Genomic DNA, 16353 nt, shown 5'->3' with positions numbered 1-16353 from the left:
CACCAGCCACTGCAAGGGGGCGGGAGGGCGTGCCACGGATGCCCTTCCTCCTGCCACGCCTCCCTCTGCCCCGCTTCTCCCCGCCTGGCTCTCAGGAGCGAAGGGTCACTGGGCCTCAGGGATGGGGCGCTGTGAGGAAGAGATGGAGTCCGGGAAAGTCTGCAGTTGGTCTAGGGCAGCAAGGTGGGAGGGTTCCAGTACTGCGGCTTGAACTCCGAGCTTGGGCACTGTCTCGAAGCTTTTCCCCTGGCGGCTGGTGCTCCACCCTTTTGCAGCGTTGTGCTGGTCAATTGGAGATAAGAGGCCCAAGAAATTTTCTGCCCAGGCTGGCTTTGCATTGAGATCCTCAAACCTCATTCTCCTGAGTGCCCAGCTGGAGATTTCCTCTGTCATACTCTTCCTCTATGGCTTTCAAGGACTTTCATCTGAGCTGAGTATTCATGAAGATAAAATAGCCAGTGGGCTAGGAAACAACCCAGACATTCGGCTTTGAGGGCAAGACCAAAATACAAAGAGAAGGGGTGGAAGGGAGTAGGCTGTGGGGGTTATGAGGACCCCTCGGTGGGATCTCAGCCTGTTCCTACCTTGCCTCTCCAGTAGGCCATCGCTCCCAGAGGCGCTCCTTAACTGTGTGAGAGGAAGTGGTAGGCAGGATCCAACACCTACCATCTTCTCCCTACCCCTGTATCTAGTCTGGGACAGTGAGGAGGGGGTAGGCAGTAGATCTACCCTTCCAGTTGGCCAAGGAAGAGTGAGTGATTTTAAAAAGTAGATTAACTTTAAGTAGTTGTACAAAGGGGTTTCTATTCAGCATGCCACGTTATGTGTACAATGCACCGGATCGATGTCACAGACACCACAGGTGGAGCCAGGCACTCGCACAATCCCCATCTTCCTTTGTGCTTTTTTTGGGGCTGGTACTGCTCTGTGGCTGGAGTCTCTGGAAGGCCAATGTCCACTTCACTGTGGTTTAAGCCATGGCATCACAATCCTGCCCCCTTGCCCTGAAAAGGTGCCAGGGTGGGCCTTTCTGTCACTTATGTATGCTAGCTTTGTCACTGTAATCCTTCCAGTATGCCCCCTTTGAGAGGCGGAGGCTGTAGGCTTCCTGCTTTCCTGTATTCTGTCAATTTCCAGAAGGGGCTCAGTTCAGCCTCAGGGAACATGATCGTGGAGTTATCCCTCCTGGTGGATGTAAGCTCACAGGTGAAGTTGTATGTGTCTCTTTACCTCTTTGGGGAAAAGGAGAGAAGGAGAAGGTCAGTACGTAGGAACTACAGTTCTGCCATTTTGGCCACCTACTTCTATGAGGCTCCTGGTGAGGGTTTAACTTGTCCCTACCTACCCAGTTTCTGCATGTCTTCCCCGTGCCTCACCCATTCCAGTTTATTCTTCCTTTTCTTACTGTGTTTTCTCTCCTAACACACACCTCTTCTTCTCAAGATAAACCTCAAATACATAATGAGGTTCTGGGTCCTTTGACCTCGATGTTGCTGTCCAGGTGCTGAATTCCAATTTAACATTCAAGTCTTCCTTGCTGAGTCTCAGCTGTGCACCTACTTCAGCCCAGATCCCTCTCTCTCTCTCTCTCTCTCTCTCTCTCACATACACACACACACACACACATACACACACACATACACACACCACAATCCATGCACATACAGCACATTGCCCATACACACTTCACAAGTGTTCCTTCCCCAGTGGGGATTCTCCCCTTCACTGAGTTTGTGTCAGCTTCTCTCTTTGCTTTTATATTCCACTCTCTTCCTGAACCCTCCATCCTCAGGTCTTTCCTTGGAACTTGCAATTTTGTGGAGCATTAATTACCTTTCAGAAGTTGAAGGACCAAGTTTATTCTTTTCTGAGTCCCAGAACCTTATACAGAGTCTGATCATGGCCTAATGTGGGAATGAGTGACTGGAGGAGTGAGAGAGCCTATATGTGATGATTGTGAGAAGGACTGAGAAGTCTGGACCATGGTAAGATAATGCGTTCTGTCCTTAGACCCTGCCTCAGCCTCACTCCGGTGGAGCCTGGTGTTTTCACTCCTGCCCATGGATGTTGTAGGAATGGGACTTCTCACCTTGCTGGGAGAATCCGATCAGAGGGAGCTTTGCTGGGAGATAGATAAGCCTCTTAGATCTGAGCCATCTGTCCCTTCTGTGTCTCAGCTCTGTGTGCACTGTGAACATCAACACCTCTACCCTCCCCACACACCAAAAGAGTTAGGGCAGGAAAGGCAGGGACTTTCTGAGCCATGCCCCTCCGTGAGTACTTTACTCCTGCCGTGATCCTCTGAGTAGGTTCTGAGATAGCCATTCTGCATGGAAGGGAGTTGTTGTACCTGGGTCACACAGAAAATCTCAGGTGGTCTGGGTTTTGTGTCTTGATTTGCTGGACACACTGTCCCTCCCCCTCACCTGACCTATGATACCAAGATGGACACAGATTTCTTTTACAAGAACATGGTGTCGCAGGCCCCATCATCAACTTTATCAAACAAGGATGCTCTGTGGTACTTTCTGTGTGTTTATTTAGATGTATTTGTGGTTGCTCTTTCAGGTTGGGAAGTTAGGAGGATGGTAAGGCCTTGCTGACATGCCACAGTCCTGGTCCATCACAGGGTCTTGCTACCTTGCACTGTATCAGAGTTGGGGGTTTCTGGATCTGAGTTGCCACAGGTCATGACGAGGGTCCTCAATTTTCAGCAATGGAAGGATTCTGTGGGGTCCAAAGCCCGGTGGGCTTGGCCTGATTCATGATAATTATGAAGGTTGATGATGCGATCATGTTCAGGCCCTGGAGTTCTAATATTTTCTCAGGGCCCTTGCTGCCCAAGATGAAGCCCTCCAACACTACAGTATACTGCTGTGGAAGTCACAGGAGCCATCTGGGAGCTTCTGAATGTGTCCAGCTCTGGACATGAGGGTTTCAGTTGGTAGAGCCTGGAGCTGGGAAAGTCACACCTGTGGGAGTGCACCAGGTACCACCCAAGGCTGGGCCACTGCCTTCATCTTGCACACTCTGCAGATCTTTATGCGATTTCCTGGAAGGGAGCAACAGGCAGACAAGAAGGAGGGGGCAGAAAGTGGGGAATGGAGAGAAGGAGGGACACAAGATTCATTCTCAAACATGATGTTTTTTTTCTTTTGTTCTGGTTCTGGAGCTTGAACTCAGGGCCTAGGTGCTATCCCTGAGCTTTTTTCCTAAGTCTTGTGCTTTGCCACTTGAGCCACAGCTCTACTTTCAGCTTTTTTTTGTGCCTAACCAGATATAGAAGTCTTATGAACTTTTCTGATCAGGCTGGCTTTGCACCATGATCCTTAGATGCCAGCCCCCAGAGTAGTAGGATTAGAGATGTGAACCACCACTGTCCTGCTAAGCACCAAAGCAAACACCAGATCTTACGGTCCTCCCTGGAGCCCAGAAGGGGCCAGTCATTCAAGACAATAAATAAAGCTAAGTAAATGTTTCTGAACTAAAAGGAAAAACAAAGGAGAAACGAATGGGAAGGGTTAAGTGGTAGTAATGAAAATTGTTCCTCTCATTTGTCCAAATCATTACTATATACACTGTAATGTGGAAGTTAAAAACATAGAATCTGGAGCCTAATTATTTGGATTCAAAGCCCATTGTGCCACTTATTAGCTGTGTGACTTCCAACAAGTTTTCTTTTTCTCTCCTCCTCCTCCTCCTCCTCCTCCTCCTCCTCCTCCTCCTCCTCCTCCTCCTCCTCCTCCTCCTCCTCCTCACCCCCCTTCCTTCTTGTAATGAAGCTTAAACTCAGAGACACACATTTTGTTTTTTGTTTTTTTTGCCAGTCCGGACTCAGGGCCTGAGCACTGTCCCTGGGTTCTTTTTGCTCAAGGCTAGCACTCTGCCACTTGAGCCACAGCGCCACTTCTGGCCGTTTTCTATATATGTGGTGCTGGGGAATCAAACCCAGGGCTTCATGTATACGAGGCAAGTACTCTTTCCACTAGGCCATATTCCCAGCCGAGACACACATTCTTGTGTGACTTTTCTGCTCAATGCTGGCTGGCACTCTACCATTTGAGCCATACTTTTACTTCTGGCTTTTTCTGGTTAATTGTAGATAAGAATCTCATAGCTGGGCACCAGAGGCTTATGCCTATAATCCTAGCTACTCAGAAAGCTGAGACCTGAGGATTGCAGTTCAAGGCCAGCCCGGGCAGAAAAGTCCAAGACTCTTATCTCCAATGAACTACTCAGAAAAAGCCAAAAGTGGGGCTGGGAAAGTGGCCTAGTGGTAGAGTGCTTGCCCAGCATGCATGAAGTCCTGGTTTCGATACCTCAGTACCACACAAACAGAAAAAGCTGGAAGTGGCACTGTGGCTCAAGTGATAGAGTGCTAGCTTTGAGTCCAAAGAGGCTCAGGGACAGCACCCAGGCTCTGAGTTCAAGCCCCAGAACTGGCCAAAAAAAAAAAAAGAGAGAGAGAGAGAGAAAGAAAGGAAAGAAAAAGGAAAGGAAAGGTAAAAGAAAAGGCCAGAAGTGACACTGTGGCTAAAGTGGTAAAGCTCTAGCATTGGGCACAAAGAGGCTAGAGACAGCACCTAGGCCCTGAATTCAAGCCCTAGGACCAGCAAAACTAAACTAAAATTTAAAAAAAATCTTGTTGATTTGCTGGCTTCAAATCTTGATCTTCAGATTTTAGCCTCCTAAGTAGCTAAGATTACAGGTATGAGCCACTAGCACCAGCCCAACGAATTCTATCTTTTCTGTGCTTTAGTCCCTCCTGTGTGAAAATGAGGACAGTCATAGTATGTAACTTTTAGGATTTTTTTTTTTTTTTTTTTTTTTTTTTTTTTTTTTGGCCAGTCCTGAGCCCTGGACTCAGGGCCTGAGCACTGTCCCTGGCTTCTTTTTGCTCAAGGCTAGCACTCTGCCACTTGAGCCACAGCGCCACTTCTGGCCGTTTTCTATATATGTGGTGCTGGGGAATTGAACGCAGGGCTTCATGTATGTGATGCAAGCACTCTTGCCACTAGGCCATATTCCCAGCCTTAGGATTATTTTGAGATTAAGTCTGTTAGCAGTTATAAATCCTCCTCCTAGTCATTGTTAAACAAACACATGCTAAACTAAAAATAGATTTAATGATCATAATTCAACTACAAGCCTCATGCAATAACCACAAATAACTACAATTGGTGTGATTTCCTTCCTACTTTTTCTTTTTCCTTTGCATTCCTGATGGAGGCCCATGGTTTCCTGACAACTTCCTCTGCTCCTATTCCTACCTTTAAATCTCAGACAACCTTTTCTAGTTTTTACAATATACATTGTGGTTGACTGAAAATATGGGAATAATCCTCCATCTCTCCTTTGTGGTTACTTTCATTAAGATATGGAATACATTTCCCTGCTTCTGGTATCTGGACTGGCCTTGTGACTTGCTTCAGCCAATAGCATGGGGTGGGATGAATGTGGATCAGTTCTGGACTCCTGCCTAAAGTACATATTTCCCATCATGTAAGTAGAGCTCAGCAACCCTGCATGAACAGTCTGGAATAAGATGCTTGGGGAATGAAAGACACTGTGCAGAGATTCTAAATGCTCCAACTGGACCCATCCTCCAACTCCAGACAGGCCGGGGAGCCCAGCCATCCACAAAGCCACTTTCCCAAACTTGGGGAAGGATGGATGAAGCCTATGATCTTATCACTGGGAAGTGGAGGCAGGAGGATTGTGCGTTTGAAGTCAGCCCAGGCTACATAGTGAGACTCTCTCTGAGGAAAAAAAAAAAAAAAAAAGGAAGAAAGAAAGGGAGGACGAGGGGCTGGGAATATGGCCTAGTGGCAAGAGTGCTTCACTTGTATACATGAAGCCCTGGGTTCGATTCCCCAGCACCACATATATGGAAAACAGCCAGAAGTGGCACTGTGGCTCAAGTGGCAGAGTGCTAGCCTTGAGCAAAAAGAAGCCAGGGAGTGCTCAGGCCCTGAGTCCATGCCCCAGGACTGAACAAAAAGCAAAACAAATAAATGAAAAGGTACCTGATCCTGAAAGTAAAAAAAAAGAAAAGAAAGAAAGGAGAAAAAGAAAGAAGGAAAGAAAGGAAGGAAGGAAGGAAGAAAGGAAAGAAGAAAGGAAGAAAGAAAGAAAGAAAGAGAGAGAAAAAAAGAAAGAAAAAGAGACAAAGAAAGAAAATAGAAAGGAAGGAAAGAAAGTCATCAGGGGAGAGAGGAGGAAAGAAAACAAAGAAAGGAAAGAAAGAAGGAAGGAAGGAAGGAAGGGAAGAAGGAAAGAAGGAAGAGAAAGAAATCAAGGAAGGAAGGGAGAAGGAAAGTAAAGAGAAGGAAAGAAAACAAGAGAGAAAAAGGGGAGGGAGGAAGGGAAGGAAGGAGGGAGAAATAAAGGAAGAACAGAAGAAAGGAAGGGGATGGAATCAGCTAAGCCAAGAAAACATACATAGTGACATGAAGATTAGTGAAAACATCCTAAGTACAAAGCTGGGGATGGCTTGTAATGCAGCTATGGGTATCATTACAAGGATCAAGACTATCCATCTGAGCTTGCTCTACCCCTTCATTCAAGGCCCATTGCAGAAATCAGAAACGACAAGCCACCACAGTATATACAATAGGAGCCTTTGTCCTTGCAGCCTGAGGTCTTTTCTGAGGACAAATGTAGCCACTTGGTGGCTTATACCTTCTGCCCCCAGGATAGAGTTCCTCTGCTGAGCTCTGACACAGGGAGGTGGCAGTGGCTCTCTGGAACTGGGCAGTCTCTCAGGTGCCAGAGCCTCCAGGAGCTTTCCTTCTGGCAGCCTCAGGACATAGTTAAGGAAAGTGCTTGACAGAGGCTTCAGACTCATAGACCTTTCACCTGATGGGGCCTAAACAATCATCAATCTGACCTCACAGGTTTGGGGCCAGTGCTTGATGTCTTTCAAGATCCAACATGGTCAGTATATTGAATGTTGCTTTGGGGGAGGGTTGGGGAAGGAGTCATAGAGGGTGTGGTAGAACCTTTGTCTAGCAAGTACTGGCTCTCAGTTTAAAAAGACAAAAAAAAATAATAATTCTGAGTGCTGGTGGCTTGTAATCCTAGCTGCTCAAGAGACTGAGATGTGCAGGCTTGTTGGGGATTCAGCTTTGGCCTTGAGGGGGGGAAGGGCAAGGAAAGCTATCCTGAGACGCTGCCCTTCCCCCAGCCCTGGGGCACTGTGGAAGCAAGCCACACCTCTCTGGGTCTGGAACCAGAAGGGGTGGCTTGGCAACCAGCCCCCCAACTTCTCGCCAGCTAGCACGTGTGCTCCCCTCTTCACGGGCTTTGCCCAGGGGTGGTGCTATGGGAGTGACGTTAGCCCATGAGGGGGTCTTAAGACAAGCTTGCCAGCCTATCGCCAGCTCCTGGTCTATCACCCCTTTTCTCGTCAGCATTACTATCTTAACTGTTAGCCACTCCCCTATTAAATCAGATTTGCTCTTGAAGCTGTCTCCAAGACTCCACGTACGCCTGGCTTCCTTCGTGGGTAAGGAGGGAGGAAAGGGGATCTCGTTCGGCCACGTGCACCTGAGGCCTTCCCTAGCCCCTCACTCCACCCTGGTCTTGCCTGCTGGTCGGGCAACCAGGGGAGAGGGTGAGAAAGGGAGCACAGATAAGAGAATAAGCCTAGCATCTCCGTGCCAGGGGAGGCGAACCTAGCCTGGCACAGGCTTATGGTTGGAAGCCATCCAGAAAGACTCTGTCTCCAAAATAACCAGGGACAAGGTGTACTGAAGGTTTGACAAGCTCTTGGAGGCAATGTCTTCTCTCTGAACTGGGACATGAGTCTAGATTTCACGAACCTGGCAAATTCTAAAATCCTGCTGTGTGTCACTTAACACCTGATTCATCTCCTTCCTTCTCTCTGGTTCCCAGGTTGGCTTGTAAGACAGCCTGGACAATAATGGGCAGGCTTTCTGTTCTGCGTTGGCCTAGCCTTCATCTCAGGTAACAGGCTGTGTGTCATGTGGCAGGCTGGACGCCAAGGGCTTTATGGACATGACCCCACTGATTACTCACCGCAGCCGGAGGCTCAGCTAAGCTGGGGACTGCTCAAGGACACACAGCCAGCACACTCTGCATCCCATGGCCTGTGCCTGTCTCCATTCATGGACTACAGGAACTTTCCCTCCAGAGAAAAGTCAGATTGTCCCGAGGAAAGAAGTCCATAGACCCTGGTTTCTGTTTCTGCATCAGTTTCTCTCTGAGTCTGTTTCCCAAACTATACATTAGACATAAAACCCTCAAGGGTAGATCCAATGATTTCAGAGAGATCACATGGTTAGGACCCAGTCAATACATTGATTTCACTCTTCTTGTTCCAAGTTGTTGATCCATTTCTGCAATGGGATTTTGAAAATGTACACACAAGTAAGAACTCTAATCTCCACATAAGAACCGTGGATCTAAACAGTTCTCCCACATTGTCATATGACTGGCAAGAAGGCTGACCTAGGGCTGTGTACAAGGAGCAATCCTGGCTGTTTCCTGTGTGTGTGTGTGTGTGTGTGTGTGTGTGTGTGTGTGTGTTGTGTATACTTGTACATAGTTGTGTGGCACATATGTTTGTGTATGTATATATTTGTATACATATCTGCGTATGCCTGAATGTGTATCTGCATATATCTCTCTGTGTGTAGTGTGTGGTGTATGTATTTGTATCTGTCTGAGTGATCTGTGGGTAATATGTGTATGTCCCTGTGTGTGTACTTGTGTGTTGTGTATATGTGTTATATGTATGGGGTATGTACGATTGTAGTATGAATGGGTGCACCTGCCCTCCAATTTCTCCCTCCTACTGCTGAGCATCCTGCTAGGGAGGATTAGAGAGCATGGGCAGGTTGGAACAAGCCCCTCTCAGCAGAGAGCCTCACTTCTCTCTTCCTAGGTTTGCACCTCCTCATTTCACAGAAACACTGTTGCTCCTTGGCTCCTCCTCCTCTCAGCCTGGGGGGATGGAGCTGTAGGCAGCCATTGCTCGCCCTCCACCTTACCTAGGCGGATGCCTCACACTCCTTTCTCAGTTCTCGAGGTGTATGTGTGACAACTGGTTATTTTTACCCAGCCCCGCTCTGGGTGTGATGCTGGTTGGGAGGAGGGGCTGTTGGGTGGCCTGAGCCTGGAGCCACCCTATTCCCCTTCCTCTACCTCTACCACTATCTTTCTCACCCATGTTTTTTCCCAGGTAGATGTAGGACTCAGGCACCCTCCTCCCCTCCCTCTACCTCTACCACCATCTTTCCTCACCCATGTTTCTTCCTGGGTAGACAGAAGACCCAGGGCTCTGCCCTTGATCGTGGACTCCTTTATCTGCTATCCAGAGGAGCCAGCAGGGCCTCAGAGCTGGAGCTCAGGCAAGAAGCTGCCGTCCTGGCTCTGCAGTCTTCCTGCAGGGCTCTGCCCACTCCGGGATCTATGATCCTCTGGCCTAAAGCCACAGAGGTCCTGCAGCTCAGGTCACATACCTCAGAACAGAAATCCCAATGTGTCAGTCTACCCCTGGCCTGGAGCTCCAGTGCTAGGAGCCCACAGCCCTCATAGGCCAGGCTCTTTCCCCCTTATTACTCAGTGGCTCTCTTCTCCAAACCTGAGAAAGGTCAGTCTTTTTGGTCTTCTGCAACTCATCCTGAGCATGGATTCTGGTTTTTATCCTCCATCAGGGTGCTCAGGACTGAAGTCTGGATGCATGAGTCTTTGGGAGCCACCTCATCTTCCACCAAATTGGGGCTTCCCACACCCAGATACCATCCCCCCACTCCACCCCATCAGTGACTTGCATTATGCCATGTACTTCATGTCTATAGGCAAGCAGGCCGGAAGGCTTGGTTTATAGTGTGTGAGCAGCTCCTCTCTTCTTCTGTGCCTCCTGCTGACCTATTCCAGGCCTCTTGCTTCTGCTCCCTCACTCCTCATCTCCTTCCACTAAATGATGCCTCCATCATTGCCTCCATCATCACCTCCATCATCATGCAGGCCTTCATCCTAGCTACTTCTTCTGCTGGCCTTTCCTTGGATTTCATAAATGTCAAGACAACGCCTTCTGACTCCTCCCACCCAAGGTGTAGATGCTCTCCCAACACACTCCAATTTTCCTTCCCTTCCTTCCTTCCTTCCTTCCTTCCTTCCTTCCTTCCTTCCTTCCTTCCTTCCTTCCTTCCTTCCTTCCTCCCTCCCTCCCTCCTTCCCTTCCTCCCTCCCTTCCTTCTTCCTTCCTTCCTAAATTTCTTCACTCCCTCCCTTCCCCCCTCCCTCCTTTCTTCCACCTCTCCTTTCCTTTCTTCCTTTCTTGCAGTATTCAGATCCAGCTCAGGGCCTTGTGCATTTAAAGCAAGTACTCTTCTACCACTGAATTACATCCTATGCCTCCCCCACCCCTTTTTTTTTTAAGACAGGATCTCTTATTGTAACCTAAGCTTGCCAGCAACTCATTATTCCCCTGCCTCAGTATCCTGAGTTCTGGGACTACAGGTATGTACCAGGCCCAGCCTTCACGTCATTTCTTAATGTTTTCACTTAACAGAAAGTGTCCAGTTGGAAATCATTGATTTTGTTGCCCTCTTTGGCGATATAAAGCTCCACGAGACTGTCATTTCACCTGTTTGTGGGCCCCTCTGTACTAGTGCGTGAGGGTAGGGACATGTGGGGCCGATTGCAAGTCTGGCTTGCTCTATGCCTCCCTTGGGTGCCAGCAGGACATGGGTACTTACCTTTCTGGGTTGTCTGGTTGCGGCTTGGAACTAGACGACAACAGGACCTGAGTTTCCCAGGCTTGGCAAAATGCCTTTTCCCTGAGGAAACAAAGAAACACAGACACTTCAGTGGGTTTGGGGCACCCTGGGGTAGAGCTTTGCAGTGAGTTTCCTAGTAAGTTTCTACTTCCAAGGCTCAGTGTACAGAAGTATTTATTCAAGAAAACTCAGGATGAGGAGGGAAGAGGTGGTCGTTTGTGAGTGTGTGTATGTGTGTGTGTGTGTGTGTGTGTGTGTGTGTGTGTGTGTGTGTTGGTAATGGGGCTTAAACTCAGAGCCTAAGTGCTCTTACTGGCTTTTTTTGATAAAGACTGTAGCTCTACCACTTGAGCCACAACTGCACTTCTAGCCTTTTGGTGGTTAACTGGAAATTCAAATCTTCAGGATTTTTCTTCCCTAGTTGGCTTTGGACCAGGATAAAGGGTGGGCTTTGTTACTACTTTTCATAGATAGCAAAGTCAGCTTTGGCAGGTAACAGTGCTTTGAGACTAGACCTTTCTCAATGCTGCCCCAGTCTGAAAAGCCTTTTGGCATTGTGAAGAAATGATGTTCTTCCATGCAGGAGTTCTCTTGGCAATCTAGTGTAAGAATCCTAAGTAGAAGAAATGTTTTATGTACATATAGCTTTGTTCCATTTATTAATACAATGTGAAGTTATAAATCACTGTGATGCCCAAGCATACTAATTCATGGTAGCATGCATCACTCAGGGTGGGAAGTTACATATACAAAGTGCTAATTGAATAATACCAATTCTGGAATCTGCCAGATAATCTTAAGGAGATAGAAAACTTTATGGGGAAAGGCAGAAATTGTTCTCAGCCAATATTTTGAAGTAAGCAGTTTCTAGGCCACAGGGGGAAAAAAGCCCTAACACTTACCTCTTGGGATCAGGAATGATAGAAGAGCCAAATATGCCCATCCATGAGGCTGAAAAGATCACCCCTCCCTGCCATTGCTGAACACATACAAGCACATCCCACTCCATCTCACTTCACTCCATATGCCTGTGGGTGTTTTGTGTGCATGAGGTTTTGGAATGCTCAAAATCAAACAGTTAACCAGCTAATGTGACTATTCACCCAGCACAAATGTACTCTGATCTAAGCACAATACAAATGGATGGTTATGAATTTCCAGACAAGAAGGACTCCCACTGTCTAGTGGAGCAGCCATGAATTGTAAGGGAGCTGCAGGAGTGGTGGGTGGAATTCTGAGTCTGAAGTTGCCCCCAAGCAACGTTAGGGTACTATAGTATATAGGGGACCTTCTTGGTTGGGACCTTCTCAGATATTACAATAGCTGTCCCTGAATTCTAGGAGTGAGGGGGAAGGGTGTAGGTAGAGGAGGCATGGGACAGGCAGCCCTACCTTCCAAGGAGAAGATGGAGAAACAGAGCAGCAGGATGAAGAGCAAGCTGGAAAGGACTCCAAGCCTCATAGTGAAGTGTAGGGAGTCTCAGTCTCAGGTCCTGGGAAGGAAAATGTCCCACAGAAGGTCTCCCTTGAATCCTGGCAGACATTTATAAAGACACACAGAGAGGTATTTCCTGATTGGCAAGGGCACCACACCCTGGGAAGTCTCATAAAAATTACAGTCAGCCCCTCCTAAGAGGGAAAAAAAAAACCACCCAGTTTTTCAAGAAGTTAAGAACATTAAGTGATTTGAAGTGAAGAGAACCATAAATGCCTAGCCCTGAGAGCTAGCTCTCTGCCTGGCCTCAGGGGTTAGAGCAGGAAATGCCTGCTCTAAGGTTGAAGGTTAACTTTTAATGTTAGTAATAATTCCATCAAATTCAGACTTTCATATTCTTTCCTTAGATGTGGCTGGGAGAATAAGGGCCATAAAATCATCAGCAAAGCATCAGAGAGGGTCAAAAGCCCTGGCTTGGAAGGCTTGCTCTGACACCTGACAGAGGTGTGACCTTGAATTTGTCATTGAATGTCTCTGAATCTGCTGCCCACCTGCGGAATGGTACAGGGTTACCTTTCTCACAGACTACATGAAAATGTATATGAGAAAGCCATCTGCACCAAGCTGGACACTCACCCCATTCTTGAGTTATTTTAGGCTGCACCTGGCCCTTGATAGGAGTTTAGGAGGGGATGAAATGGAAAGCTACTTTAGGTACAAAGTAAGCTGGAGCAAGACATGGAGGAGGGAAGGGGGCATTTCACCAGGGCATGAGTTGGGAAAGTTGGACCTGGGCAGCAGATTCAGTTGTCGTCCATCCATTGGATACATGTCCCAGGATGGGACATGCTTTGAGCCTCAGGGATACAGAAGATGCTTTGCCTAGACTTGGGAGGCTTCTGTTGGTAGAGGCAGGTGTGGGGACAAGTGTCTGACACATAGCTGTTGTAAGTGTTGGCTGTGGCAGAGGGAAGAGAGAGGAAGCTGTACAAAGAGAATGGGCAGGCTAGGAGCTGGGCTAGCTTGGTAAATTAGGTTGTGGTGGCTTCTTGAGATAGCAGAGGAGTTAGATTAGCTAAGGTCTGAATAATGGAGGCATGCATGCCTACAGTGGATGAATGGATTAAGACAATGTGGTACGTATACAGAATGGAATTTTACTTACTCTCTAGAAAGAATAATATGTGAAATGTAGGGAAATAGATAGACCTACCAGAAATCATGTTAAGTAAACCAGGCCCAGAGAGACAAAGGAAACATGTTTTCTCTCATCTGTAGAAACTAGATCTAAAATACAACTATGCATGATATGGGGCTTATAGCATTTACACTCAAACAAACTAAGTGATTGTATACTTAGGACTCCAAAGGTGTAACTCCTCTGAACAAGTAATGTTCTGTTTATGAAAATGAATACCAGGAAGTGGAAACATATTTTGGTTGGATGGGCAAAGGGGACACACAGGAATAGGAGTGAGTATATGTAGTCATTACATTCAATGTACATTGTGTAAAAACTATATAACTTGAGGGTAGGGGCAGGAGGGGGGAAATGGAGAAGAAAGAATGAAAGGGTGATATTGACCAAGAAGCACTGGTATTCCTGACTTATGGAATTGTAACCCCTTATAGAACTACTTAATAATCATTAAAAGAAGAACAAAGGAAAAGGAAGCATGGAAGATTTGGTTGGGTAGACTGATGATATAAACAAGGTTTCTTTTCTATCCAGGGATGGTCTCCTAAGTGTTCTCCTAATAATGGTGTCCAGATCCACGAAGTCCCTGGACTTCAGGGATATGGAGGGACAGGTATTTCTTATTAATTCTGACGAGCCCCTGCTTAGGAGTATAGACCATGTTCTGAGCCAGCTCTTGCTAGTCTTCCAGACCAAGTTTAGGATTCCCTCTTCCAAAGCATTCCTGGCCCCTGGTACAGGCAGCGCTGGCAAGAGTTGTGATGTTAGCACTCATACTATTTCCATCATGATACAGATTCTGGAGATCCTGGTCCTCAGCCCAGGGCACAAATGGAAATTTGAATTTCTGAGAGTTGGGGTAAGTGCTATGGCCTAGTAGGGCCCATCTGGTCAATTGTGAGCAATGTGTGGGTACTGAAATTCTTTGAATGTGGGGAAAATCCATTGTGGCACCTGCTCTCCTGCCCAGGGCAAGCTGTCATCCATAGAGATGGGAGACAAGGCTTGGGCAGGAAGAGGCAACCCTACAGAAGAGGAAACGGTACCATATTCCCAGATTGGTGTCCAGAGAATACAGACAGAAAGATGTAAACACCCTTCCAGCTACAAGAGTGGAAGGGAAATGTGAGTGATGGGGTTTCATTATCTCTGGCTGAAGATGGAAACAGAATTTTTATTTTGTAGGTAGACCAGGAGCTTCTTTTTGGAGATGAGCCAGTGAAGAGGGTTGGCCATCTGTCCTTTGCCTTGGTAAGTATGTCTTTCTACCCAAGGAGATGATGCAGGCTCCTATCCTGGCAACTCCCACTGGAGGATGCCAGTATTTGTCCAGCTTTCCAAGATCTCTGTGGCTCCTGGCAGCCAAATCAGATATTCCTTGTTGCTGGGTTGCTCATGATATACTTCCCCTAGCCCTCCTGCTCTGCTATAGATTAAAAAAAAATAGGCCATATGCTCAGAACAGCTAAATGAGCAAATCAATGAGTAGGGAATATTCGGATAGCCTGAATGCTTCTATATATTATCAAAAGCTTTAAAATTGTTGGGTGCTGGTGGCTCACACCTGTCATCCTAGCTATTTAGGAGGCTGAGATCTGAGGATCATGTTTTATTTTATTTTTAATTAAATTTTATTGACAAGGTGATGTACAGTGGGGGTACAGTTACATAATAAAGTAGTGAGTACATTTCTTGTCATATTTGTTACATCCTTCCTCATTTTTCTTACCCTTCCCTAGTTCAGGTAAGCATATATACAATATTCAGTGTACCAAAATCATATACAACATGTTGTATGCCAAAGGAAATTCACCTAGTACATTTAACATAACAACAACAATAAATTCCTCCTGTTTCCTGTTCATGGAGTTCATTTTACTTAGACTCATCTTATATAATCATATGTACATAGCTGTTGAGCTATTGTGATTGAGGATCATGCTTTGAAGCCAGCCTGGGCAGGCGTGAGCTAGTGAGACTCTTAGCTCCAATTAACTACCAAATAGCCGGAAGTGGAGTTGTGGCTCAAGTGGTAGAATGCCAGTCTTGAGCAAAAATGCTCAGGTACAAAGACTAGGCCCCAGAGTTCAAGGAATGGTGTGTGCGCGCATGCGCACACCCCCTCCCCCGTTTTAATTTTCAGAAAGAACTATTTGAAGCTGCTAGGTTTAAGCATTATATGTCATGTTATGTCAATCACCTGCCCAGGCCCCAGCCTGAGTCCCTCTGCCAGGTGTGCTCTAAGTCCTGATGGCCTTGCTTGACTACAGGGACAACTCTAGAGCTGGTGCCCAAGAGAGACCTAGGGCGCTCACTGTTGGAAAGAGGGTGAGGCACTGGGCACTTGTAGGCCAGCACAAGGTTCTTAAGACCTAGACTTATACAGCCAGCCAACTGTCCTAAAGGTGATCACCTAAGATTAGGACAACATCCCCTGTCCATGTCAAGGACCATTATCACTTGTTTTTCACCAAGGGTCATTTGAGAGTGCTGTCCAAGTTCTCTGGGCAGCAGCTCACTTTGGGCTGTTGCATACCTGTTACCTGTTGTAACAGATATTGTTTGCACTGAAATAGATCCTTGTTGCTTTTGGCAAACCATCATCAGAGGGGAAAAGACTAGCTAAGAGAGAGGATAGGGATTAGGGTAATTAATTGCACAGATAAGGGAAGGAATGGGCTGCCCAGGGGCTTCTCCCCTTACATATTCATTCACACATACAACTCACAGACTAGCAGGTTGTCCTGGGACAATGACATGGGACAGGATCCCACTTGCCTACGTGTGTGAGTGCATGTGTGCCTTCCCTCCCTCCCTCCCTCCCTCCCTCCCTCCCTCCCTCCCTCCCTCCCTCCTTCCCTCACTCCTTCCCTCTCTCTCTCCCTCCTTTTTTTCTGTATTTTTTCTTACTCTTCCTTCTGTTTTTCTTTTCTTTCTTCTTTTTCCTTTCTTTTGTTCCTCTTTTTCCTTTTC

The 16353-nt window shown here is 47.0% G+C and overlaps 1 protein-coding gene across 1 annotated transcript; it reads right to left on the bottom strand.

The window, feature by feature from the left end:
* Window positions 1-2966: 2966 nt before the first annotated feature.
* C2H10orf99 (chromosome 2 C10orf99 homolog) lies at window positions 2967-12239 on the bottom strand. The gene is made up of 3 exons (XM_048339174.1): window positions 12140-12239; window positions 10728-10808; window positions 2967-3052 (listed from the first exon to the last, which is right to left on the bottom strand). The coding sequence occupies exons 1-3, from the start codon at window positions 12207-12209 to the stop codon at window positions 2967-2969; spliced, it is 237 nt and encodes a 78-aa protein (XP_048195131.1). The 5' UTR covers window positions 12210-12239.
* Between the last annotated feature and the right edge of the window lie 4114 nt (window positions 12240-16353).

This window comes from Perognathus longimembris, chromosome 2, assembly GCF_023159225.1.
Source record: "Perognathus longimembris pacificus isolate PPM17 chromosome 2, ASM2315922v1, whole genome shotgun sequence".
NCBI lineage: Eukaryota > Metazoa > Chordata > Mammalia > Rodentia > Heteromyidae > Perognathus > Perognathus longimembris.
This window is presented reverse-complemented; position numbering and strand designations above follow the sequence as displayed.